Here is a 27,401-nt window from a genome sequence, read left to right as displayed (position 1 = left end):
TTCAAAGCAGTTCACCTCATGCAATTATCGTCTTTCGACTCATACTTCACACATTCAAATTGCCTGTCTAGAAGGACATATGTGATGTCATGTTGAAAAGATACTTTTTTGGGGGAGGGGGAGGGGGGGTTTGTGAAAGTTAAAGTGTGACTCTAAAAAGGCTACAATATCCTTGCTTGTTTTTAACATAGTTGACAAAACAAAAAAGAAGCATCTGATTTTTATGTATCTATTGCTGTGGTCAGTTGAGTGTCTTGTGATTCTTGTCCAAAGTAGAAGTCAGACAGAATTTTCACATTCTTCACATGCGAATGTTTGTTGAACACAAAGGTGTCAGCGTGGGTCAGTCTAGTATGCAGGTGCGTGGGTGAGCGTATTTCGCCCAGGGGTCCCCTGACGACACCCTTGGGTCCGAGGAACTCCCAGCTCACGTCGTTGCGGTGAGTGTGCACAGACTCCCCCTCATGACGTCACTTCTGGAGGCAGGCTGCTGCTGGGCTGGCAGCCTTTTGCTCCATCAAGAAACTTTCCTGGATTTAAGGAGCTCCAAGGACGTAGTGGCTCCGACCAGCCGCAGCAGAAAACTCCTCGAGCGGGTCAGCGGTCACTGAGTTGGACTTTTCGGTGCTAAAATTATTTTAATTGAGTTGCCATAGGGAACCGAGCTATATATTTTTCTCCCTTTCCCCCCTTTTAAAGGACTTTACAAAGTTCGAGGACTACAAGAATTATATTCAGCCACACTGGCGTGTTTTCATCGGCAATTATTTTGCCGAGCCTACTTTTAATAATTTCTTTCAACTTTGAATTTTTCACGACGCGGACATGATTTGGAGTAGGGCCCTCTTACTTTCATTTGGTTTCCTTCTCTCACCATTCTGTTTGTCAGCTGGGGCACAGCCGCACAACCAGAGCGGCGTCAGGAAGCTGTACGTGCTCCAACCCGACCCGGGTCCAGGTCCGGGTCCGGGCTCGGCGATAGCTAACCGAGGGGATGGGATGCGAGTCAGCTCCATTTCAACGCGTCACGGCGCGTCGGGGCCTCCGCACTCTTTCAACGTCGAACTCACCGCTAAGTTGGGAGGCCAGGTCCGGACCCGCCGGATGGGGAAGCAAGTCTCGACAGCCCAGGAGTCCATTGTTCGGCACGGCGGTCCGGAGCAGAACCAGCACAGGCAACTTCTCAAGCAGTCTGGGTAAGACGGTGTGTCGGTGTCGGTCGAAGTCAGGCTACCGATGTATTCATTCACTTTTTAAAGTTATTTATTCTAAATTTGTTTATTTCCTTTAATGTAAAGTGACTTAAAGGTTCATATCCTTCTCTGACTTCTCAAGACATTTTAATTAAAAGAGCTGTGTGACTTTTTTTGCGGTGCTGGGCGCCAAACTGAATATTTACTTGAGATTAAGAAATCTGAGCCAATGTCTTTTTCTTATAATTAATTAATTGGGTTTCCCCCAACTTTGTGGGAGCACATACACAACACTGCACACTCAATTGAGAGTGACTGTCCCTCCAATTGAAGGATGAGGGGTTTGACTCATAATTGTTGTTTTTTTTTCTGATAACTGTTTTAATTATTTTTGTGTGACACATTTGACAATAAAGTTTTATCCAATCCAATCCAATAAGATCGGCAATTCATGGAAACGTTAAATATATGATAAAACATATCTCTGCGGTTGTGTTTTGTCAAGAAATTCAAATTGAGCCAACCACACCTGGAGTAACATGCATTCATTGTGGAATTGGACGTCCACCAGATTTACTTTGACCTTTGCTGGGCCTCACTGTCGTGAACAAAAGAGGGTCTGGCAAATTTTCATTCAAGCTCTCCATGCATGTCTTGAAAAGCTTCTTGTTGATTAAATTGAATGAATTGCAATTACTTTCCATGCACAGTTGTTTATCAGGTGGTCTGATGAAAGTTAGTCGCTACTGGCTACTCAATCCTGTCAAAACTGGTGCAGCAACATTTTCAAGTTACACACTGGCCTCTGCTTGTTTTATATTTGCAGGGTGAATGTCTGTGGGATCCAGTGCTGTCATGGATGGAGTAAAGCTCAAGGATCCCAGCGGTGCACAAAGCGTAAGTAACTTCAAACATTCCTTGCACAGTCTAGATTTGGGTTGGGTGTGATGAAACAATTGATAAAGAGTTCCAAAATTGTTGTTCATGTAGAATTGGGATCTACCGGTTATATCTGTGTGACAACATGATATACAGTTGTCGCAACAATGGCGGCATAATGGACTTCAGTACTTGGTAATAACATGCAAGAAGGCATTTTATATATATATATATATATATATATATATATATATATATATATATATATATATATATATGTATATATATATATATATATATATATATATATATATACTGTATAAACCAAACAAACCAACCCATTGAGTCACATCATACTCAACTCATACATATATATAATAATTTTTATAATAATAATAATTATAATAATGTTTTTTTTTAATCTGTGTGTGTGTGTGTGTGTGTGTGTAATACATCAGGGTTCTCCCGTCATTACGTCATTGTGCATACAGTATCTTGCGAGCCTGTATGCAGAGTCGAACACAATAAATACAAAAAATGAACTGTTGCCGACAAAGAGCGTGCACTGTGCATGACGTTGAGTGTGATGTGACTCAATGTTTGGTTTGGCCCTGAGATGAAGTAATTTTGGGAACTCCAATCAGCTGAATACTTGAAGGGGTGGAGAGGCTGTCCTTGTTTATACAGACACAGGAAACATGATGCAAACATCTGGACAATGACCAATCGGTGACATTCCTCAATGTCATACTGTACCTTCAACCATGGCTAGACATTTCTATTTCAAGAGGCACTAATGTAGTGAACGATAGTATGTACATGTGTCATCTTTCGTATACTGAAAAGTGAGTGACCTGTCATGCCTGACCAAGCTAAAAACATTAGACATGATTGTCACTGGCCGAACAATTTGGTAAATACCATGTGCCTTTTATTCAGATCCATACAAAATTGCATGTACATTATGCCAGCGGGGGCAGCCGTTGGCTCAGTGGTTAGCACGTCGACCTCACAGAGCAGAGGTCGTGGGTTCGATCCCAACCTTCCTGTGTGGAGTTTGCATGTTCTCGCCGGGCCTGTGTGGTTTTCTTCGGGTACTCTGGTTTCCTCCCACTTTCCAAAAAGATGCATAGCAGGCTGATTGAACACTCAAAATTGTCCCTAGGTGTGAGTATGAGCATGTATCGTGGCTCGTCTCTGTGTGCCCTTTGATTAGCTGGACACCCATACGGGCTGTACCCCGAATGCTGCCCGAAGACAGCTGGATAGGCTCCAGCACCCCCCGCGTCCCTTGTGAGGATAAAGCGATACAGATGGATGGACTATGCCAGCATTCAGTGAAGATATCCTCGTACAATTAATTGTAGAATTGATCATTGAAGCAATTTAGTCATAATGGAGAGCGGTCCACTGCTTTGGTACAACTTCTCTGTTCAGATCAATGCACCTCTGTCATCGAAACAGGAGATAGATAGATAGATATATAGAGAGAGAAACCTTCAAACTCACAATACACACAAAATTCCCTGGTGTAAAGTTAAACAAGCACTAAAGGAACTAGTTTATAATATATAAATAATGTATAAAATACTAAAGTATTGTAAAATTTAAATTTGTTAAATTTCTGCTTGTAATTCGTGTCTTTGTTGTTGTAAATCATTGGAGACCAAAAAATAAGTAATTTTTGTCATAAAATATATATTTTTAATTTATCAGACAATCAGTTATGTGAATTTTATTCTGCCAAATACCTAAATCGGGCCCTGTATATATATTTTTTAACAATAAATGGGATCGGTTTACAAAATTATTTCAAGAGTTTAGGTAAGGGGCTCTATCCCTGACAACATGAAGTAAAAAGATGTCTCTGGAGAACCTTGAAATTGAACGAAGCTGTTAATGTCAATGGCCATAAATCTACTGTCAATCCAAAACCATGTCCATGGGGAATTTTCGTGAAATGGATCTACAAAGTTCCTAAGTTCTTTTTTTTTTTAAATAGGCTTCTGAAGACAGTTGCATTTGGACAAAAGAAAAAGTTTCCCAGAGTGAATGCATCTCAAGTTGCTGCCCTTGCGTTTCTATATGCATAGTAAGACATAATACATCAAGGTTACGGAATAGTCCTCACGTGTGTCGAGACAAACCTTGTCCGTCATCATTGGTAAGGCAAACATGCCCAACGGGTGCCATCCACCTGAGTCCAAAATACATCAAGCAGAAGCTCTCGAAGCACCTCTCCTTTCTTGCTTGCTTTGCATCCCCCTGCATTGTTGTGACTACGTTTCCATGGCACTGACATCCTATTCTGTTTTCAATGACTTTTTGTGGCAGAGTTATAGTGCCATTTGCCTATGTGTGTGTGTGTGTGTGTGTGGGTGTGTGTGTGTGTGGGTGTGTGTGTGTGTGCATGCGCACACATTCTTTGAAACGATTTCATGTTAATGGGAAACTTTTTAAAAAGAAAAAGGTCGGCTCAGTTTGCCGTGCGTAAATGGCCTAAGACAGACTTGCAATGTTACACACCCATTTCCATTCGAACATTGCTGAGCTTTTACAGTGTGCAAATTCAGTCAGCTTTTTACTCCCTGAGGATTGACCATTAGAGCACCTGGCAAAATGCTTACTGAAGTACTTTTTCCACTTTTCTTTAAGGGCCAAGCTTATTAGAGTTCATTATAGAATTACATGAGAAGTGCAGACACCATAGAGCTGTGTGCACGTATAAAAAATATAATGGGAAGCATGTCTATCCTCAGACCCCCAATCTCTTTGATAGTACATAACCTCTTAATTAATTATTCATTTTCATGTAAGGAAGTGATTTCTTGCGGGGGAAAAAAATCCGCGGCAGATAATTACATTTCGATAGTTATTTCCTTTTGTTTACGCGTGATCCAGAGAAGGTAGTTGGGCTTTGTAAATGGAAAAAAAAAATCCACATTATTTGCTGATATGGTTAGTTTACAGTATAAACTTCTTTTTACATCAATGCTGTGGCAAATATGAAAATGGTGTTAACTTCGTGCAATATTGGATGTAATTTCACCGTTTTTTTGACTGGCAATGATCCAGTGTGAAATCTGCCTCTCTCCAAAATCAGCTATGGGATGGCCTCCATCTTGTCCCTAAATAGGATGAGCGTAGAAAATAATGATTTGAATTAAATTTGACACTTTTGACTTGACAAGTTGGTTAAGAAGACCTCACATGTTGCACATGCTTGGTAACAGCTTAGTTGGTACCGTTGCATTGAGTTGGGGCAAACAAAAAAAACAGCGCACAGATGTTATGTGGCACTATGCACTAGAGATGTCCCGATTACGTGATTGGAAATCTTGGTCAATCAGGTGATTTTTCACTTTATGCGTGTCAGCTCAAAAAGGTCTTTTTTTTTCAATATTTAAAGTTCACAAAGCCAAAAATAATCCAAATGTGCAAGTAGTAGCTTAGTTTTATGTTTCACAATGTTACTTTTTTAATTTATTATTTTTTAAAATATTTTTTACATTTTTACTATTAGTACCAATCCAGTTCATGTACACGTGACATGTACATATCCACTGACATGTCTCCTTCGCTGCGTACCGCTCTCCTGCAGGCATGGACAGAGCGGTGGGATTGTTTTCATAGCTTGTTTGGCAGAAAAAGCAAGGTGAAAGATGCTCCTAAATAAGTCTGTCATGTAAACAAGCCTCCTTTCTAAACGGCACCATCAAGGAGTTGAGAGAGTGACAGACAGGTTAGCAATTGTGACACTTTCAAATGACATAACTTCAAATAGAAGTTTAATGAGTGGAAGTAATTTGATGACAAGCAAGCTTGTCCCCCAACGGTTGCATTTAATAAGGTCAAAACTCAATAGTGTCGTTTCCATAGGAGAGGAGTCACGCACGTACCCAACAACTATGTACCTGCGTGCACTTAGCCCACACAAGCCTGTACATAACGATGCAATTGTCCTGTTTGTCATTCGATAAATCAAATGTATCAAACAGACGAATTCAATGGCAAAGCTTATTTGGGCCATTCAACCAACTTGGTACCATTTGCATCCCCAGGCAATTACATGAAAAAATATTTTTTTATAAAGCTTTCCGCACATTGTATTGTGTTTAAAGTTAACTTTTAATTCGTGTAAATGTCATGGATAACATACCTGTATTTGCTAATGTTTTGCTAAAAAGCCATGAAGTTTCAGTACAAGAATCTGACATGATAAAATAAGTTCTGAGATTGTTTGTTTCTGTGTGCCCTGCGATTGGCTGGCAACCGATTCAGGGTGTCCCCCGCCTACTGCCCAGAGACGGCTGGGATGGGCTCCAGCAACCCCCGCGACCCTAGTGAGGATCAAGCGGTAATGAATGAATGAATGAACCAATACACACTGAAATGTACAACCTGTTCTATCATCAGATTTAGGGCTTAAGAAAAAAAATAATCCAATTAGTCCATATACTAAAAATGTATATAACAACATACAACTTACACGCATTCATGTAAGTTCAGTATATTGCTATATTAACCCTTCCGTGCATCCTGGAACCTGATGACATGATAAGATGTCCACTGTAGTAACCGCTATCCCCCATAGGGTTAATTTGAATAAAATCGGATGCATACTCTTTTCTTCTTAATTTATTGCCGATGTATTTGTTTGGTACACGGTATCGACAGACACTTAAAACAGATACTTAAGACTTCGACTTGGACTCGTGTACCAGAGTGCGTGATCGGGACACCCTTACTCGGCACTCTGTAGCTAATTGCGACTGATGGTATACAGTGTGCCTGCCACGCACCCAGTGTGCAGACACATAAAAGAACGGCCAAAACAAATTGGCTACACACTCCTAGATTAACTGAGGTTGATCGTTTTCTTAGTTGTCCGGATTTTTTTTCTTATACATGTAACAAAAGGACCAAAAGAAACTAAAATCTGTAAATGTCCTCATGTGCCAAGTTAAATTTGATTTATTGTGCTGAATTCATATTGCATGTTATGATAAATAACGTAACAATAGCGTAGGTTAAACAACATAATTTGGGGCCTTCTCTAGTTGGTGAAAACCCCTCCCTTGGTGACCTTGTAAGCCTCATAGCCTCTTCGCCCCACAGGGGAATCGAAAAATGTATTGAAGTGTATTGTCTATATCGTGGTAATATCCTTCCACCATTACGTGGATTCTAAGAAGGTACAGTATGTCCTCGCCAAATACAAGGTCAAAACAGGCCATTGCAGCTGTTCATATTGTCTGAGCAATTTTTTTGCACACACTTAGACATTTTATAGCATTACAACAGGGTGACACAAGGAAAATCATTATATCCCAATGTTTCTTCGAAATGGGATCGCTTCAACAGAGCACAAGCACACACTGACTCACTCATTCAAACAACCATGTTATTTTTTCAGACCCCCTAACAGACCTTTGTGAGGGTGCGTGGGGAGCGCACCGCATGCCAGATCCTGCATAGTTTGATCAAAAGGGTGAGAACATCACCATGACTGATCTCTTTCCTCTTCCTGCCTAACAGGGAGATTACAGTCCTTAGTCCGTCAGCTTCATTCTCACAGAACAAATCTCTTATGTTGCTTCTGACAATCTGACAAAGAGAGAAAAGCGATTTGCGGAACAAATGGCCGCGTCAGCTCCAAGCAAGAGGTGGGTGAGTGAAAAGCAAACTATTTACGCTTGTCTGAAAAGAAAACAAACAAACAAACAAAATACCTTAAGTGAAAAGTTTTCTCTATTTCTAACCGCTAATATAATTCAGCTCCCAATGGGGAAAGACATCAATGATGTCATCACTGGGCAGTCACACTCTTTGAAAAGAAGTTGTGTGTCTCCACTGGATTAATCTTTGAGGATTTTGTATTGAGTCACGTGTGGCTTTCAATATCTTCCTGAGCCCAATACACACGACCTGGTTTGTTTGTTTTAAGAAAAGGAATAGCAATCTTTCTTTTGATGCAGGATTATACAACATTCTTGATTCATTAAAAATCACATGCAACAGAGTAACCCATTTTTTGAGCTTGCCTCAGCTGTGTTGGTGTTTCGCATGAATCGACAAGGACACAAATAAACCAGGGAACTAACGCTGATTTGAGGAGGGTGGGAAGCCGGACTTATCCCACTCGAATTGTTCCAGTTCCGACCTCAAAGCGTTTTGAGTCGAATGTAAACAACAAAGATGGACGAGTCTGATAAATTCTTTGTTGTTGTGGTTCATTCCAACACATTTTGAACGTTGGCAAATCTTCATAATAAAGGAGTACCATGTCTTCAAAGAATTTCACTCATTTCAGCAATTAACTTCATGCAGGCATATAACGGCATATCTTCACATAGTCAGTGCAAATCACGTTGTGTTATGTGAAATTACACAAAACTAAATTAATGTTAAAATAGGGCGGCCCGGTAGTCCAGTGGTTAGCACGTCGAATTCACAGTGTGGAGGAGCGGGTTCAATTCCAGCTCTGACCTCCCTGCGCGGAGTTTGCATGTTCTCCCCGGGCCTGCGTGGGTTTTCTCCGGGGACTCCGATTTCCTCCCACATTCCAAAAACATGCTTGGCGAACACTCTAAATTGTCCCGAGGTGTGAGTGTGGGCGTGGATGGTTGTTTGTCTCTGTGTGCTCTGCAATTGGCTGGCGACCAATTCAGGGTGTCCCCCGCCTACTGCCTGAAGACAGCTGGGATAGGCTCCAGCACCCTCCGCGGCCCTGGTGAGGATAAAGCGGTTCAGAAAATGAATGAATGAATGTTAAAATGAAGAGATAAATATATATTTATAATCTTGTAAATTCGGTTTTACCATACACGGTCTGTGTCTACCTGTGGGGCGCCCCCGTCATCTCCCATGAAACAAAACCAAACACGAAAGTGGACAAAAACAGGTCATGAGAGGCTGTATGTACTGCTAATGAAATGGATACTCAACAATTGTGAAATAAAAGACGTGCCGTAATATTGTGCCATCTGTTGGCAAACCTCTGGTCTTTTCCATGCTCGACATGAACCATTTTGATTTGGGCTACTCGTTAATTATGTTCTACGTGACCACTGGTAAGGTCGTGTAGTGGCATCACCTAAGATGTACACAAGATAGGTTGACTTCTCTTTATGATGATAGGCACAGTGATGATGGTTGACCCTTGAAGGATTTGAGAGTTTTGGTCAATTGTAAATTGGACAACTTCAAGGGCTTTCCACAGTACCAAGCTGCGAATGCTTTTCGGCAAGTTCCTGTTGTAAAAAGAATCTATGAGAATAGGAGAACAATAACCCTTTTTTTGTATATTGAAATGATATCAGGTTTGACAATATAATGTGATGCATCCTTGGCTTGTATGGAAACCAGTCATGTATCCTCATTCAAATGCATAGCACAAGGCCACATCCTGACTGTTCTCGGCAAGATGCCGACTTTGGATTTAAACACACATGTTCTGTGAATGTTGATATTTCAAGTCTACGAGAATGCAAGTACAGACAAGACTTCACACAGCGTAAAAGCCTCTGCCTCCTTGTCCACACACAAGGAGAGTAGCAGCCATGGTGTGTCAAAAGTCATGTTTATCTGGCAACTTTCTTGCTAGTTCTGATGTCACGGTATGCCACAAGTCTAGTAGGGGATATATTATTTTGATATTGGAGAAACAAGAGCTGGGGAAATTCTGAAATCATGTTAGTAGTAGGATACCCACAAGATGGAGCATCTAGTTCTCAGTGGGTTGCCAGATTTCCAGAAATGAAGCACGTGATTAAGTAAAAAGGTTATTGTTCACTGACAATGTACAAGATGGATCACCTTGTCAGCGGTGATAACATTTTGATCGTTCACGTGTACCAATGTTACGCACCTCCACTGTTGCTGTTTTTTTTGTGTGTGTGTAATATACTGTACATATTTTATGGCTCCGGTACTTCCTTTTTCTTAAAGCATATACTAAAATACAAAATATTTTTGACTACTTAAAGATGTTGGGTAAGCAATTATGACCTTTGAAAACTGAATTTACTTTTAAACAACAAATAAGCACCAGCCCAGTTGCTTGCGTAAGTGGGTAATGAGTTCGTAGCTTGTGTGGTGCGGCCACTCAGCCCTGCTGTTCAGTCTTGGGACACGAGGTGTTCTCTTGAAAAAGATTAAAACACAATAAAACAATTAGAACTAAAAAAAACAGTTCCTATATATATATATATTTCCTGCAGGGGCAGATTCAGTGTGAAAAAATAGGTGCCCCTTTTGATGGATTTAACTCTTTCTAGTGCTGGCTTACATAGCCATCATCGACTCTTTATGGTATTCAGCTTGGAGTTTGTAGATGGTTGACTTACATATGGCATTAGTGGCATATATTGCCTGAGTGTGGCAGATATATATTTTTTGGGGTGGGGGTATTCAAAGATGCCTTCACTGGTCAACTCCCTTTCATGAGGCTTATTAGTTTTAGAACAAATAAAAAAAAACACATCTCATCAGTATCATTAACATTTTGATTGCCAGTAATTATCTGCGCTGCGATTGGCTGGTAACCGCTTCAGTGTGGACCCCCGCCTACTGCCCGAAATCAGCTGGGATAGGCTCCAGCACGCCCGCGACGCTCCTGAAGATAATCAGATTAGATGGATAAGTATCTGTGCTGTTTTACAAATACTTGTCTTTAGCTGGCCTTAAAAAACACGTTCCGAGTTTACGTGATGTGAAAAGCCCAAAACGCAACATGCTTGGTCAAAGGAGAAAATTTGTCATCTGCGGCTCATCTCTTCTTCACTACTTCTGGTCCATCACCGCCCTTTCGGCACGGCGAAATACCGCAGTTGCAATTAAAAATGACACTTTTCATGATGTCAGAGCTTTGAGAGCTAGAAACAGCCTGGAATTAAGCAGAGGGCGACCGACTCCACATTTAATGAAAAACTGTCATTCAGTCTTTGTGACAATGTCAGAAAGAAAAAACAACCGGTATATCCTGTAAGCTCATAGTGATGATTAATATTCCCAAAATTATATGATTTTGATGAAAATCCATTCCATTTATTCGTTTACTTATTCATCCATGAAAGGTAATTCACAACAGATTCTCATTTGCAATACTGACCTGGTTGAAGATAGCAGTTGAAAAGAATTTGGTCAACTTTAAACACATTTCCATCCTCGAACACATATGCTATTCAGTGTCACAGAGAAGCTGGAGATGATCTCGGCTGGCTTGGATGAGTTGACTACAATGGATCGGTCAAGCACAGGGCGCATATGCAGACAGATAGCCATTCACAAAGTCACTGTGAGAACTGAACCCATGTTGCCTGCACCGACGTCATCAATGGCTCATGAAGTTGCCCATTCACTAATGAGGATAATGATTGTAATAAATGTTTTTTTTCTCCATATTTTGTGTTTGTAACATGGAGGATAAAAGATGTTTCCCTCTTGAATGCCGAGTTTTGTGGAAGAGTGAATGAGATTAAGGGATCAAATTTCCCACTTGAGTAGCTAAACACTTGCAGATTAAAAGACACGAGAAAATTCAGATGATGTAATTTCGGAGAAATTGTGTCAATGCTTCGTTTTATCAAAACGTTTTCCACTCACTTTTATTGAGGCCATTGTTCAAGTAAAATGGCAAGTCAAAAATACTGAGTACTGATCTCTGACCCAAGATTCAAGAGCCGATCCGAGATCATAAGGGTCAAGTGTGATAGTAAATTCTACCAGGGTTGTGATTTTGGAACAGTTTCGTCTAATTACCTTTGAATTTGTTTTACAATCTAATCACATTTAATAATGAATCAACGTGTACACATCTGTGTCCTCTTATCACCATTTGTTCGTCTCTGCTTTTCTCTTCTCATCTGTCTGGATTTTGTATTCCAGCTAACTGCATCCCTCAGTGCCAAAACGGAGGAATGTGCCTCAGGCCTCAGCTCTGTGTCTGCAAGCCTGGCTCAAGCGGCAAGGCATGTGAGCAGAGGACTGTGCCCACACACACCCTTCCAGCACAGCCTGGGAAAGGGCCGACCAACGATCATAGCACCGGTCACATGAATGGACACAACACAGGAGCACAGCGGCCCATACCTCAGAAAGTGCCTCCTCATGTTTATGATCTCCCCCCACCTCAACCAGACAACATTGGCCAGATGAAACTGACTGTCAAACCTTCCCCACATCTTGTGAGGCCGCATTATATCCAACAACACATCCAGCAACAGTAAGAACTCTTTTATTTATTTACTTTGTGATTTATTGATTTATTAAATTTAATATAGCAGTTGTCTATAATAATGTGTTATTTGCATTGCGATGAATTGGAGATTTTGGTTTGGATCTTAAACCGGTACCTTTCAGTCAACACAGGTCATATTTTTCTCTTTCTTTGTATATCTACCGCTCTTCATTTGTTTTGTTGTGCATTTTAGGGCGGGGCTTCTATAAAAGACTGCCTGCTCCCGGCGTGCAGCAGTAATTTTGTTTATTACTGAGATTGGAGTTTGCAGCGGTGTGTGACCTGCATTATCATGAATGGCTGTTACGAATATTTTAGCAGCCACACATCGACTCACACAAGCATTTTTTTTACATCAATTGTACAGTGGTACCTCTACTTACAAACGTCTCTTCATATGAAATTTCCAAGTTACGAAACACCTCAGAGGAAAATATTGCCTCTTGTTATGAAAGAAAGTCAAGATGCGAAAGGTAAAAATAGAGTATGGGCTGCTACTCGCAGCTCCAAGTTTCTTTATGCAACATAGTTATAGCTGCTCTGCCATTGGCTATTACTTAGCATCTTCCTGGTGTCCCATTGGCTAAGAGGGATGTGTGTCTATGTGATAGATAGATATGCGTCTGTGCAGCATCCTCGTCATTCACCCCTCGGACTATGAGGTGTTCCGTAACTTTTACGTTGTTTTATGTAAATGTGAATCACCCAGAAAAAGTGTTCACCAGTTGGGCGATCGCTCACTACAAAAACTAACGTCCTTAGATCAGGTCTTTAAAAAACGGCAGGCAAAAACCACTTCTGAGAGAGAACATGAACTAAAGAGGGTAAAAAATGATGAGAACGCAGTTAAAAGTTAAATGACCATCATTTTTATTCTTTAGTCTTTGTTTTTTACATTATGCACAACTCTCATTTATTGTGCAATAATGTAATTGTAACATGTATTTGTTACATATTTTAATGCATTTTTATGCTTTAGAAAACATTTATGTCTGAATTTTGTGGGAGTGGGAGGCTTGGAAAGGATTAGGAAAACTCGCCTCTGCTTACAAAATTTTATTCAGTGAAACTCCTCTACAACGAAATCATGTTTGCAGCAAGACATTTTTCACAAAAGGGAGTTTTTCACTGTAGCAAATTTGATCTCAGATGAAAAACACGCACACACAAACACACACACACAAAGGTATGTGTACACGCACACACAATTGTATGTGCACTTTTTATTTTTATTCCAATAGTGCATAAGTATGAGCACACACTTATTTGATACTTCATATAGGTAGTGTAGGAAGAAAAAAGGGAAAAAAATTGTGAAATTTATGATCAGCATTCATTTTCACTTACATCAATTTCTTAGATAAAGTGTTTTATTTTGCTTCCTCTGTCTTTCATTTTGATCACTTTTACCCTCTCTTCCAGCGTCAGAGCGCTTCTTGTTTTAGCTGCTTGACATCCAAAGGTCCGTTTTGGAGCCATTTTAGCAATGCAACGTTCATGCTACGTCTGAATCTAACAATAACAGATACTTCCTGGACCCGGTGGCTTTTCTTTCCACTATCTCACTGTCTCTAACTCGACCTCCCCTCGATCGCCACCCAAGACAGCATTGCTCAGCTGATGTCATGCAATGAACTTTTAAGCCAGCCACGGGACGCTTCGTAGTCCTTGATGGCCATAGTTAGCGTGATGGAATTCGCCTTCTCTCTAATTAGCGCTCCAGTTAGCGTAAGGTTTTTAGCATGATAAAAAGTAAAGGATTCGAGGAAACGTTAGTTTATTTGAATGTCCGTCGAGCCAGAAGCAATTTACTCTGACCAGCTAATTGGATGCATTCCAATCTATCTTCCACGGATCTAGCTACAGCAGGGGTGCCCATTACGTCGATCCTGATCTACCGGTAGATCTAAGGATCTAAGGTCCCAAGTAGATCCGAGGAGTGTCGAGGAGAAAAAAAACAAACAATCATTTGTGTGTCTTTGTACATGTTAATAATATATATTTTTTATGTTAATGTACGCTGCACGCTAATGATCCTATCAGTCTCATTTTCACCCAAAAAATTATGTAATAAATAAAATAAAGCAGGTAAATCTTGAATTTACGGTGGTGCGTGATTATGTCACCGGAAGTTGTTAGCGCTCAGCAGTCTGCAATTGCAGCTTGTGATCAGAGCTGTTGCACTCTATCTTTTATCGTCATTATTCTCGCCGTTTCCGAACGAAACAGTAGAGGTCGCTGTTGGGTTAGACTTTGTTGTAGTGAATCTGTTCGCGAGGCTAGAGCAGAGAAAATGATTTCGTATAACGCAACAGGGTTTTTTTTTTTCGTTGTATGGGGGGCAGGAGAATGGGAATGGTGTTAATGCATGTAGATTTTTTCACATTATGGGGTATTTTCACCCATGTAGGTTTCGTTCTAGAGGAGTTGCGCTGTAGTTCAGAGATTTCTTCCACAACCAATTAATTTCGGAAGTAGAGGTACCACTGTATATTAAAATCAAATCTCTTCGACATGCTGAGTGTGTTCAGCCACCCAATTGACAAGCAAACAACAGCTATCTCATATGGAGCAAGCTAGCGGCTAACGTAAGAATTGCTATTTCCACTCACCGGCCTCCTTGCAGTTAAATATTATAAAACAATGGACTAAAATGCCAAACACCTTTCTAGACTATTTAAATGGGAGTACTTTGCTTCTTGATATATTGGCTGAGAGTAGAGCAGTAACAACCTACCACAACATTGACCTAATATCAAACACTTCTGATGAGTCATCCACTTGGCTACTGGAATGCTAACACCACACACAAGTAGTTTGACACAGCCACAGTCTTTTCTGCTCCTGCTTCCAGGGGATATTTTTTTAATTTTTCTTACCATCATCATCCTTTCAGAATAGGTCAAAGGAAAAGGCAAATACATAAATTGGTGTCAGTGATTTTCATTTGTTTATTCATTCATCTTCTGTACCGCTTGATCCTCAGTAGGGTCGCGGGGGGTGCTGGAGCCCATCCTAGCCGTCTCCGGGCAGTAGGCGGGGGACACCCTGAATCGGTTGCCAGCCAATCGCAGGGCATACATAGACGAACAACCATTCACGCTCACACTCACACCCAGGGACAATTTGGAGTGTTCAATCAGCCTGCCATGCATATTTTTGGAATGTGGGAGGAAACCGGAGCACCCGGAGAAAACCCACGCAGGCCCGGGGAGAACATGCAAACTCCACACAGGGAGGCCGGAGCTGGAATCGAACCCGGTACCTCTGCACTGTGAAGCCGACGTGCTAACCACTGGACTACCGGGGCGCCCTTCATTTGTTTAAGGTGGAAATATTTAGCTACTTATGTAGCTTTCTTTCTGATGTGAGGAATCATTTAATAATTGACGGATGTAAGTTGGACCGCCTTAAGTTTATATTACTGCACATATATATAGTTTTCACAGATCAAATTTTACATTGAGGGTATGTCTTACAAGTTATTACATCTCATAAATCATCCTAATAACCTAGACAGTATTTGCACATCGCGTGAGTTATATCTAGATGTACAAGGATCTTGTTGTTTCAAATACTGTAAGAATAAAAGTAAATAGACAGACGATGTTGAAACATTAACACCGGGGTTGAACCATTTTTTAATGACAGACTAATTATAACAACACACTTTAGCCATCTTCCCCTTCTTTCGCTAAACCTTCCCTCAAAGACAATGTCTATTGTTTTGCAGTTGTCTTTTTTTTCTGCGTTGAACCATTGTTCGGTTCAACGCTTAAATTCAGCGGATCGGAAATAAGTATTTGTCGTTTTCTACTCATTCTCATTTTGGAAATTAATATAAATGTCCATCTGAATTTACTCACATTCGTCACATCCCGAAGATTTGCACGATTGGTAATTACGCTAAAAGGAAGTGAATATTGTGAAATTAGTCTCCTTTTGTACAACACTTGAGTGTGTCTGTGGGAATTTTGTCCACCGATCCAGACGTAACTGATCCTGGACATGAGGGCCTGACTCACAATCTCTGTTCTGTCTCATCCCAAAGGTGTTTGATGGAGTTGAGGTCGGGGCTCTCGAGTCTTTCAGTTCCAAACTAATCCCAGCATGCTCTCTTGTGACTTGCTTTGTGCATCCGTCACAATTGAAATCATCACTGACTCTGCTTTTGAGAGAATGGTTTGTACGATGATTTATTTCCCCATTGGGAAAAATATCATTGGAGTGGCCCTCTTTTCTTCTGAGAGCCACATTTAATGGTTTGATGTACTTCAGCTGCAGCATTTGACCCTTTCCGCAGAAGCGTTTGTGTCGTCAGCGATTACAATAGAGTTAATCTGTCGTCCATGATTTATTGGGTGGATTGCACTGATGATCACATTCCAGACTTACAAGCACACATCGCTAAAGGGACTGCACTACAGTGCCATTTATCTGTCAGTGCAATAGTTCATCTGTCACAATAGCAGCACTTATGGGGAACATTAGGACTGGCGTTGTCATTATTTCTCCGACGAGTCCATCATGCCAATCGTCTTCCTGTTGGCCTACTGTAGAGCGGAATCTTGGTCAGTCTTTTTTGCTGATCCATGGTATTACTCACCAACAATTGATTTGAAAACATCCCTGATGCATCACAAGACATCTATGAATGGCAACCTTTTATAAATTGCCCATATTTAGAAACAAGCAAAAACAGAGCAGAAATGCTTCCTGTTAAACATCAAATTTGTTTCCGTATAACCCAGGTGTGACCCCCTGACCTTGAGAGTAAGGCAAAGTTGATGGGTTCATGGAAGAGCTCTAGTTAGCCAAACTGCCTCACAGTTTCTCTTGTGCTTGTAAGGGTTTTATCTGGGTATTCCAGCTTCCTCTCACACTCCATTAAATGTCATGGATGTTTGTCTCTATCGTATGCACTATGTGACTGACTCGTCACTGGTCCACGGCGAATTTTAATGACAGACAGTGCTTAAGTCGTTTACTGTACTATTGCCGCTTTGCACACAAAGCCAACATTGTTTCTAGTCAATCTGAGTGATTTTGAAAAACGATGGGATTTTTTTTTACTCTCTCAGTATTGCATTATCCATTTAACAATTAGTATTTTATTTTTTCAAGGTCCTTTTCCAATGTATTTAAAGAAAATACAAGCGATAAATTAATCTTTCTATACAGCATTATGGATATACAACATTATCAGATGTACTATACATGCTGTATATGTTTTGTTCTTATAGGAAACGCTTATGCTATAAATAAGGTAAACTAAACCTTGAATTAATATGAAAGAGTTAATTTACTACAATTTGTGCAGTTAACTTGAACACTAGAACTTGCCGTCTTTTAAGCGTTCACGACAACAACTTCACCAAATTCTACCAAAAAGTATGGTGTAAGCAGAAATGAGTTCGTCATAAATCAGGTAACAACAAACAATGCAAACAAATCGATAGATTTATCACTGCAACATTTTTATGGTGGGTATTTATGTGACTCTCATGTAGAAACTTTTTATTTTAATATATGACCTCTTTAAATGCAACCATTGCGGGACAAGCTTGCTTGTCAAAAAAAATGTACACTTGTCAAACTTCTATTTCATGTTACGTCATTTGGACGTGTCACAGTTGCTAACCTGTCTGTCGCTTTCTCAACTCATTTGCCATTCAGTGAGGCGAGGCGGATTGTTGCTCCAAACACAATTTAATAAGGCGCTGCAGCGCTGAGGAAGAACACTAGCTGTGCACTGAGGGCACTGTGTGTGTGTGTGTGTGTGTGTGTGTGTGTGTGTGTGTGTGTGCGTGTGTGTGTGTGTGTGTGTGTGTGTGTGTGTGTGGCTCTTCTTGCCACTCTGACCGCTGCCAATGTGACACTGTTGAGTATAAAATTAAGCTATTATTGATCCGCTTGACAAAAAATATATAGATTTGGATTATTTGGTCACTTTGTGACCAATAACGTTTCAGAAAATGTAGGAAACTGATCTGTTTGCCCTGATCAGCTCCGATTTCCGATCACATAATATAATTGGGACATCGCTCGTGAGTGCCATACCTTATCTTATTCTTACCATTTTGGTAAAAATAACAGCAGTCATATAACCTCTTCTCATGTGATGTTACGTTTGTACACCGTGTGCTGAGGCATTCACATTAGAGGGCAAAAGCAGTTCAGGGTACACGGTCGAGTGAGTGAGATAACAGAGGCCAAATAGTCGCTACCTGTGCTGTAATAGTCACTACCTGTGTTTTTTAAGGTTGCATCAGAGTCCTCATAAGAGCAGGCACTCTTGTGTACAAGCAAGTAATTCACAATATTGTGATTGCTGATTTCAGGGACAAATTGGTTTCATTCGACCAGTCTGATTTTGAAAGTTTATCCGAGAGGTCGGCGTTTTCCCGTTGCCTTTCCCTCCAACCAATGTCAGTTTTTCGACTCGTGTGAATATCTGGTTCCAATATAATGGACAGGTGTCCTAATTGGGAACTTTTTCACAAAACTCGACAGAAGTAGACCGATGACCGATAACACTAACAATGGATCAGGCTGTTCCTTATGTTTTCCCTTTGCCTCCTGCGGGAGCCTCGAAAATGGCACCGGAAACTAAGCATTGTGTTCACTTTAATGAAACGGGGGAAACAACACCATATATTCAAGACAATCCGACACCCACTGACAGCAAACAAATGAGCTAACATGCTGGAAGTCAGCAAATAAAGCACATAGAATTGAGCTGTTTTTCATTTGTACATGACGACATTTCTCTATGCAAAACAAATCAAGGTCGTTTTAGGACAAGATCAGAAACATATCTTGCGAGTTCTGAACACCTCATTTGAATTCTAGAACAGCTGATGCTGTTCTAGATGCATTGATGTTGTTTTTGTCCTATGAAACGACTGCAAGTAATTCACAAGGGAAGGTTTGGATTTGCTGTGACACATTTTCACATCTGTTTAATGTGTTCATTTTTGTTTTGCACTTGTTCTTCATATGCCATCAGATGTTCTTGGTCTCGTTGTCGAGCTTTAGCAGCTTGGATGTGTATTTACCTATTGCAGAATAGAAGGAAAATGTTAGACATTTATTTGTTGTCCTGCGGAATTCAGTGTGGACTGTATCGGAAACCAAAACAAATTAAGATCATTACAGTGGGATTTTGAAACAAATAAGTTTACCATGTATACATTTGATCAAAAATTACTTGATATTTGGCTTCCATCCAGATCAGGCACTCCAAGAAACACTTTTTCCAAATGCCGTTTTTAAGGTTTTACCCACTTTGGATTCACAAAAGTCCACCTGTCTTTTAATTGGGCAAAGGAAAGACACAACTTAATTTCTTCGTGCCTGAGCAGAAAGGTGTGTTGCATTTGTTGATGTATGACAATCATGTCTTTTTCTATGGATGTCCTTTTGAATTGCTCCACCATCTCAAGTTTCTCAGTCTCAAGTGTGCGTCTTTCTTTTTCCTCCCTGGGGACAGTACAGAAGAAGCTTGACTTCTCTTCTGGGTCATTTGAGGGTGGCCCTGGGTGCTGTCCCTTCTGGATTGGTCCTGCTACGCTTCCTTGCATTCCCAGCCACATTTTTTTCATGCCATCTCTGCTTTGTTTTTTGTTTAGTTGCCCATCTTGAAGCGCAGACTCTTCTGCCGGCCCTCAAACCCGATACGGAACGGTTTTCTTTCAGGCAGGGGTGCTTGCTCACCAAGGCCTCTGCAGCCTCGCCAATCTCTTTGGGACTCGGACATGCTTTTTGTTAATGTGTTGGGGAAGCCGTTGCCTCCAATGTGTTGTGGTTTTGAGACCTGGTCACCCTGATAGTTTTCCCCTCTGTCCCAAATGCAGAATTTCCCTTTTTTCAAACATGCTCGACTTCGTGGGAGAATGCCAGAACCACAAAGATTTCTGGCCATCTGCAAAGACGCTCTGATCAATCTGTGTGAAACAACAGCAATATTTGGAACTGAGAGTCGCTGCTTGGAAGTGAAGCCGATATAAAATTGACAGGCGAGGCGAACCAATTTCTTTTGTCGTCAATAGACACTACAGCTTCTTGTTTACTTTCAAACTTCGCTTGTAGCCGACGCGTGGGATGTCATGCACGTTTTGAGCATGACGTTTCTGATCCACTGGTGAAAGGAGACATTGATTCTCTCTTCTTTATTCTATAACTGCTTCAAAAGCAAAGCATATGAAGGAATAGTTGTTAAGATTGTATGACTGTCCGTGTTTTATGTTAGCGCTATATAAAAAAAAGATGTAGTGTATCGTCAGTGCTTGTTGACTAAAGTCTGGTTCAGCCAACTTCAAGCACCTTAACCTTGCCTTGGATGATAGGTCACTTATGTGCACCAATTGCACATTGCATTGTCAAACTATGGATCTTGAACGTGAAGGCGAATGTCAAAGTTCTTTTTTTTTTTTTAACCTCAAATATGAGGCATAAAAGCAAGCCTCTCAGCGTTGACACCATCAAGGATGACCCTTAATTTCAAAACATCAGTTGCTTCCATTTGTACCTTTGGCGAAACCTGAACCCCCCCCCCCCCCCCCCCCAAAAAAAAAACAAAACAAAAAAGGCTCTCCAATTGCTGACTGTCTTGTTCACAAACTGCCCTGACTATGTTTGTGGTTGTCTTAGATCAGGGGTGGGCAAACTATGGCCCGCGGGCCGGATCCGGCCCGTTCCTCTTTTTAACCCGGTCTGCCGAAGATTGGTGCACAATTAAGGTTTGATTGCATTCATTTCGTTTGGACTTGTAATGGTATTTCAACACCAGGTGGCACAGTTACTTTAAGTTGCAGAGCACAGGGAGGGAGGGGAAGACGAAGAAAGAGGGAGAGAGTAATGACCACGGAAGGGAAAGTGATATGTATCTGATTAAACGAGTAACAAAGTATGAAACATTCAGGAGATGCCTGGAGTCGGAAAGACTCAAATCTACGAGACTTTGAAAAACAAGGAAGCGATTCTTACTCAGTCTGATTCTGGCAATTTCCATGCTCAGAGTGAATTGCTTGTGGCTCGAGTAAATGAACATTTCCTAGAATGGTTTGATTGTTATCATGTTAAAAACTTTCCGCAAACTGGACCGCTAATAAGAGTCGGAGAGCAGTCAAATGTGTAGAGCGTGAACAACAGGGCGCTCCGTACACATCTTTGAGGAGAACCGGTGCTGAGTGTGAGGTGGAGGAGAATGTTACATTATTACTGGCATACAAAGACATTGTGCTATCTTCTTTATTTTCTATTTCTAACTTTTGGCCCGGCTCTCCACAATATTTTCTTCTTGCTTCTCATTTGGCCCCCCCGGGAAAATAATTGCCCACCCCTGTTTTAGATGCTTCGCTTTTCATCTGAGTTGGGATGATGAGTTCATGCACAATTTAGTTGATTTCGTCATACTTATTTTTACATGACATTTCATCAATATAAATGTAAATAAAAACAAAACGTAATTGTTAGAATTATCCCACCTCCAGTCACCAGGGGTTATTGCATACAATCTTTGTCATGTAAACGCAAAGAAAACGCATGAGTGGAAGAAATTGAAATGTAAAATGCTCCAAAATTGTATTGCACTCCAAACAGCTGAGTTATTACTTCAACATTTTTTTGTGTATGTAGTTTTTTATTGTATATGTATTATTTTATTTTACAGGTTGAAGTTCTGTCATTTCATTTCATTTCAAACTGAATTTGATGAAAACGATGTCGAATTTTAGGTTACGCTGTTTCTTTTTCTGGTTTTTAATTGACGCACTCTTAAAATTAAGAGGTTTCGTTTAGCTGTGGAAATAAAATACATTTGCATCTCTTAGTACTCTTGACCCATTGACGCACTTGGTTCCTTATTATTTCAACATCAGACATGATGACCAGTGGAGGTATCTTGTGTTTGATTTGTTTTTTCTCTCTTTCCCTCCAGAATCCGGTCTATGCCCATGCACCCTGGCCAGCCGTATTTCATAAAGCCGAAATATTACCATACACACACCACCCACACGCAGGCACACATGAAACCTCAACTTGAAAGGCCCATCCCGCTGTCAGTGGCACACAACCCTATACACGGTGAGTCCTAATTCTGATTAGCCTTCTTTTCTAAGGAGATTCGCAACTCATTTTCCTGTCTTCTTTTTTTGGGGGGGGGAATTATTATTCTTTTTAAAAAATCCTTTCATAAATACTGTACCAAAATTGGTCATGGGAGATACTTTGTCGTGGGTCGGAGGAGTTTACGTCACGGTCCAACACTTCATTCAAGGAAGTTACAATGTTTTAACAAACTGACAATCACGATGCATGTATTGTATTAGGCAAAGCTTATAGCAAACAAAACAATGGATGTATTGTATTAGGCAAAGGTCATAGCAATCAAAATGCTGCAGCTGTGCAACCGTGCCATGGGAGTTTGAGTCCCAGTGAACCTTGCTAATGTGATACTATACCATGAAAGAGAACCTACAAAGACAATGGAATAACCTGCAATCCCGATACAGCAAATCTGGACGACATGAATTCCAACACGGAGCCCTCAATCAGGCAACAGTATAATTGCTGTTTTTGACTTGATTTGCACTGCATGGTTCAACTGACAATTCCATTTTTTTGCTCTGGCACTATTCGGATATGCTTAATGGAAGCGTGAACAGGGGGAAAAAACACATGGAATTGCATATCTCAGAATAGAATCAGGCCTCTTTCTAATGTGGATGAAAATGGGATTTTATCAGATCGTTATGTGCCAATATGACCGCAAGGAATGTATGCAAACTTGCCTATGCCCACATATGACAAGCAACCGCAAATTAAACAACTGCTGTAAATCTAAACTAAAGAAAACAAAAACCATTAGATATCATCCGTTATCTGAAAACATGGCAGTCAGAATTAAGTCAGAGCTGAGTTTAAAAAAAAAAGACTTTAGCATCCTTTTAAAAATAGCAGCACTCCTCTGCATCGAGGCTGTAGACCTGGAACCTTGCCTCATCATGGGTCTTAGTTTTGATCCCTAGCTTAGTGTTTTATTTCTGGGCATCGCTTAAAGGACTGTACCGGAGAAGGGTCCCCAAGTTCTAAGATCATCTAAATAAAAGGGTGATGGCCTCCTTCGGGTCACAAGAGCCTTGCATGACCTCTGTGCAAGGATGAAACACAGTTTTGTGAAGCAAATAATACACAATACACGGGCTCAGCTCTTCAGTTCAAGACTCAGCTGTCTACGTGCACCTCAAAGAGGAACGGCATTCTTTGGAAGACCAAATTGCGGTTATCGTGGACAGAGAGAACAGATGGTTTGAAAGAGGAGGGAGAGAGGCCATCTGCATTAAAACAGAGAAGGAGGCTGACAACAGCACCTGTCTCTCACATACAATCTTGTCCGTTCGGCTTAGCAATTCAGCGTTTTGCAAAGAAAAAATAAACACGGTCTTAATTGGCCTTGAGGTGGCTGCAGTCCTTTTTTGCCAACCGAATGCAATCGTAATGCATTTCACTCGAAAATAATAAAACTTATCCAAAAATTGCTCATGAAATGGTCTAATCCAAGTCACCATAGACAATTTTCTTCAACTAATACCCCACAAACAATGTTTCTATCCATATTTTTACACAACACAAAAATGTACATATTCCTTTGAAATATGACAGGCGATAGATGGTTTGAAGGAAGAGGGAAGCCTTCCTCGGCACGCGAAGATGGAATGGCCATCTCTGAAACAGAGTTGGCTTATGCCACCACCTATCCCCCACATACAATGCCGCCCTTTCTTCCGTCTTAAAGGACTTCAATGATTTTTTTTTCCTCCCCACCCCAACCCCTTAAAAAAACAAAAAAACAACTGAAACATTCTCCAGTGACGGCAGCTCCACTACCTTTTTACAACTGAATGGTATATTAATGAGGGAGTTTCCACCCAACGACTTGTTGACACAGGCCTCCCTGCAAAGTATTTCAAGTTTTTAATGTAGGAACATCCAATTTGCTCTGATTAATTTTGACTTGTGGCGTTTGATTTTTGTTCCCCCCTGATTGGGGTGAAGGAGGGGCTCAACCATCCAGGATTGAATTTGGATTCATTTGAAAAGCATTTGGCCTGTGGTCATCTGGAGAAATAGGAAGTGAAGCGCTGACAATCATCATCAACTGAAAACTGAACTGACCTCAGGGGCGGCATATGCATGTCTTAAAAAAGTGTTGGACCTACTTCATTTCCGGATGAGTCCTCACTCTGGGTGACATCAAATATTGTGTTAGGGAGGTAGCATTTTAATCAAAATTAAAAATCATAGGTCATATTTTGCAGCCTCTTTAAAATACAATACTGTGGCGTACCATAACAAAGTTTGCACTTTGGGAAACAAAGAAAGTTTTCCCATATCCATATGAGTTACAGTATTTGTCTAAACCTTTATCAAGCCTGTCTTGGTACTCTAATTCATTGAAATGTTTTAATGCAAATCAGTGCACATCAGAAAATCATTTAACTAATTGAAATCAATAATTCCGAAGGGGTTGCTGACAGATTGGGCACTGGTATGTAATACTCAACTGTCTCAACTCTGCAGGTTTGCAGGTCTTCATTATACAGTAACACAAAGTGGCCTGAAAATGTCAATATGGTGTGAGTATGGAAAATTGCACTTAGGTCAATCATTAAATGAGGAGAATAATTGCCGATGGAGTCCATTGTGAGTTATATGACTGTTAACTGTATTTAAATCCATGGGTGGTAAGTGTCAGCACAAGCCAAATATACATAAACTTTTTATTTATTTGTCATTTCTTACCATTTACTCGCTGCCCGCCGTTGACACTTTTGGGCATCTGTGCATGTGAGATTTCAATGTGTTCCCTGACTGCAAACACGGTCATGTTGGACATGCGTCTCTTGAAAATGTACCCAGAACTCAACAGAGATCCTCTCAGGATTGAATTGGAATTGGGCACGTGGGCCTCATGTGTCAAGACAGCCATTGAGAAGTAGGAATAAAAAGGGTTGCAGTCTCCAAACTGCTTTAAGCAGAAATCATGACTGACTGGAACCCTTTCAAATGTAAAAATAGACACAACAAAACTATTTTCCCAAGTCTAGATCAAACTACCGGTAATAACTTCCGTAAACGTACGATGACATGTTGACATTATTGGACATAACATTACCCTATTACTCTGACAATAAGCTACGCTGTTTTACTAACCCAAAGCCAAGCAGTGGTGCATTGCAATCATCAAGTCGCAGGGATTGGTGTTTGTGTTCACTTGACATTAACATTTTAAAACAATTTGCTGTCATTCGTTGGTTCATCAGTTAAGAGAGATACACACGTGGAAGTGACAATGCTCACTTCCAATCACCTACTTTGCTCCTATGGCTCTGTGATACTTGACCCATATAACCTGTGTTGTGATTTTAAAAACATATAGCACAACTTGTACACACTTGTACTTTTTCCGTCATTTCTTGTGGTTGCGCTCGTCCAACGAAGTCAAATATTGCACCAGAACCCATTTCCCGGCGGTTACAAATATGCCCAATGCGGACTCTGATCCTTAACAAATATATATAAATAAAATTAGAGTTTAATGTTTGGAATAACCCAGGCATTTCTTCCAGCAACACACTTCGTGAAAGGAGCAAAAGTGTTTGCTGTTCTAAATCAGGAAGCCCACAGCTTTTCTGTTCAACTTGTCACATATGACAGACGGTCTAACAGGAACATTTTTATATTTTTTTTTGTGCCACATCTGCTAAAACTATTCATGCCTCACGCTTCAGCTCAATGAAACTTCTGTTACGTCTTTTGACAAGGTACTTGTGGCTTTGGCTGAAATGTTCTCTTCTGATTCATTATAAAAAATGCTGAAATCAACGGAGACAATGCCATAGCGTATTTTGAAAACATTCTATCAAGTCCCTACTTACAAAAAGTTTGGGGGTATTCATCTTTTGAGTGAAATCAACCTAAATTGCACCACAACCAGGGATTTGACTTTCTGTAAACTTTGCACGTTCAATGGTTTGATGTTGAAGTTTTATTTTACTTTTTTTCTTTTCATAACTTGCTTTTCTTAAAAACATTGCTAAACTACAAAATCCACAACAGGTTATCTATGACTTGACTAATTCATTTCCAGCTTCAATTAGAAATGGCATTTAAACAGTCCTCTTCATCATGCCGTTTATATTTTGACCTCTTTACAACAAGACTTCACCAAACAATTGACAAACAGTACTCGTCATTGCAAGGCTTCAAACAGGATGATGTCAGAGGAGAAGTGGCCACTGAGCTTCGAGTAGCACACTGTCATCAGCATAGCTGTAGTCTTCCTTAAGAAATCTATTGGTCGATTTGAACGATTGCCTGATTTGAATTTCAGCTCCTTGTTAGAGAAGAGCAAATTGTACTCGTTGGACATGTGCATTCAAAAGTTTCTAGAAAGTCAAATTAAGTTCCAAGTCAAAGGTTGTGCATTTTAGAGTCGAACTTGAATTGGCACCCACAATTGAGCATCCCAAATCTTTTGTAAGTGGAGTTTCTCTTTCATCTCTTTTGCTATAAAGCACATCAATAGTACCAATGAGCAATCACACAGGATGCACCAATAGCAATAAATTCAATTAAAATGAAATTTTATTGTAGGGGTGGGGGCGGGGGGGTGTTAAAGGTAGCAAAGCTAAAAGCAGCAGTGTTTCCAAAAGTGAATGGCACGAAGGATAAGTGTAGGCTCAAGTGGTACGTGGAGGAAAACACGAAGCCAGGGTGAGCAGGGAGGCACTGAAAAATGGAAACAATCAAAATGAAATGGTGAAGCACAAATGATAATGAAAGGAAAGAGACAAAGAGGAGGTCCCCGGAAGTGGACTCGCCAAAATAAATGAGCAAGTGATAAATACACAGAAGGAATGGGGTCTCTGACAACACATGACAAGAAAAACAAAAACTGCTTCGATTCTTGTAGAGGTGATGCATTACCATTGAGCCACATCATAACAACTGCTGCCCATCCTACTCGTGATGTACTTTCAGACTGGAAGCCAGGAACTGGAAACAAATCAGGTTCTGTCTCAATG

General features: G+C 40.5%; 2 protein-coding genes across 4 annotated transcripts in view; both read left to right on the top strand.

The window, feature by feature from the left end:
• Positions 1-492: 492 nt before the first annotated feature.
• The window catches only part of ltbp1 (latent transforming growth factor beta binding protein 1), a 117,986-nt gene continuing 91,077 nt past the window's right edge, over positions 493-27,401 (top strand). For all 3 annotated transcript variants that reach the window (XM_052080998.1, XM_052080997.1, XM_052080996.1), the window contains exons 1-4: positions 493-1,196; positions 2,020-2,090; positions 11,961-12,297; positions 22,253-22,398. In XM_052080998.1, coding sequence (XP_051936958.1) covers positions 826-1,196; positions 2,020-2,090; positions 11,961-12,297; positions 22,253-22,398 — 925 coding nt within the window. In that variant the 5' untranslated portion in view covers positions 493-825. The remainder of the gene's footprint in view (positions 1,197-2,019; positions 2,091-11,960; positions 12,298-22,252; positions 22,399-27,401) is intronic.
• rasgrp3 (RAS guanyl releasing protein 3 (calcium and DAG-regulated)) overlaps positions 22,560-27,401 on the top strand; it is a 130,556-nt gene continuing 125,714 nt past the window's right edge. Inside the window, exon 1 of the mRNA XM_052081058.1 lies at positions 22,560-22,566. The gene's annotated coding sequence lies outside the window, so the exon portion shown is untranslated. The remainder of the gene's footprint in view (positions 22,567-27,401) is intronic.

The sequence above is a fragment of the Hippocampus zosterae genome, chromosome 11, assembly GCF_025434085.1.
Source record: "Hippocampus zosterae strain Florida chromosome 11, ASM2543408v3, whole genome shotgun sequence".
In the NCBI taxonomy this organism is placed as follows: Eukaryota; Metazoa; Chordata; class Actinopteri; order Syngnathiformes; family Syngnathidae; genus Hippocampus; species Hippocampus zosterae.
This window is presented reverse-complemented; position numbering and strand designations above follow the sequence as displayed.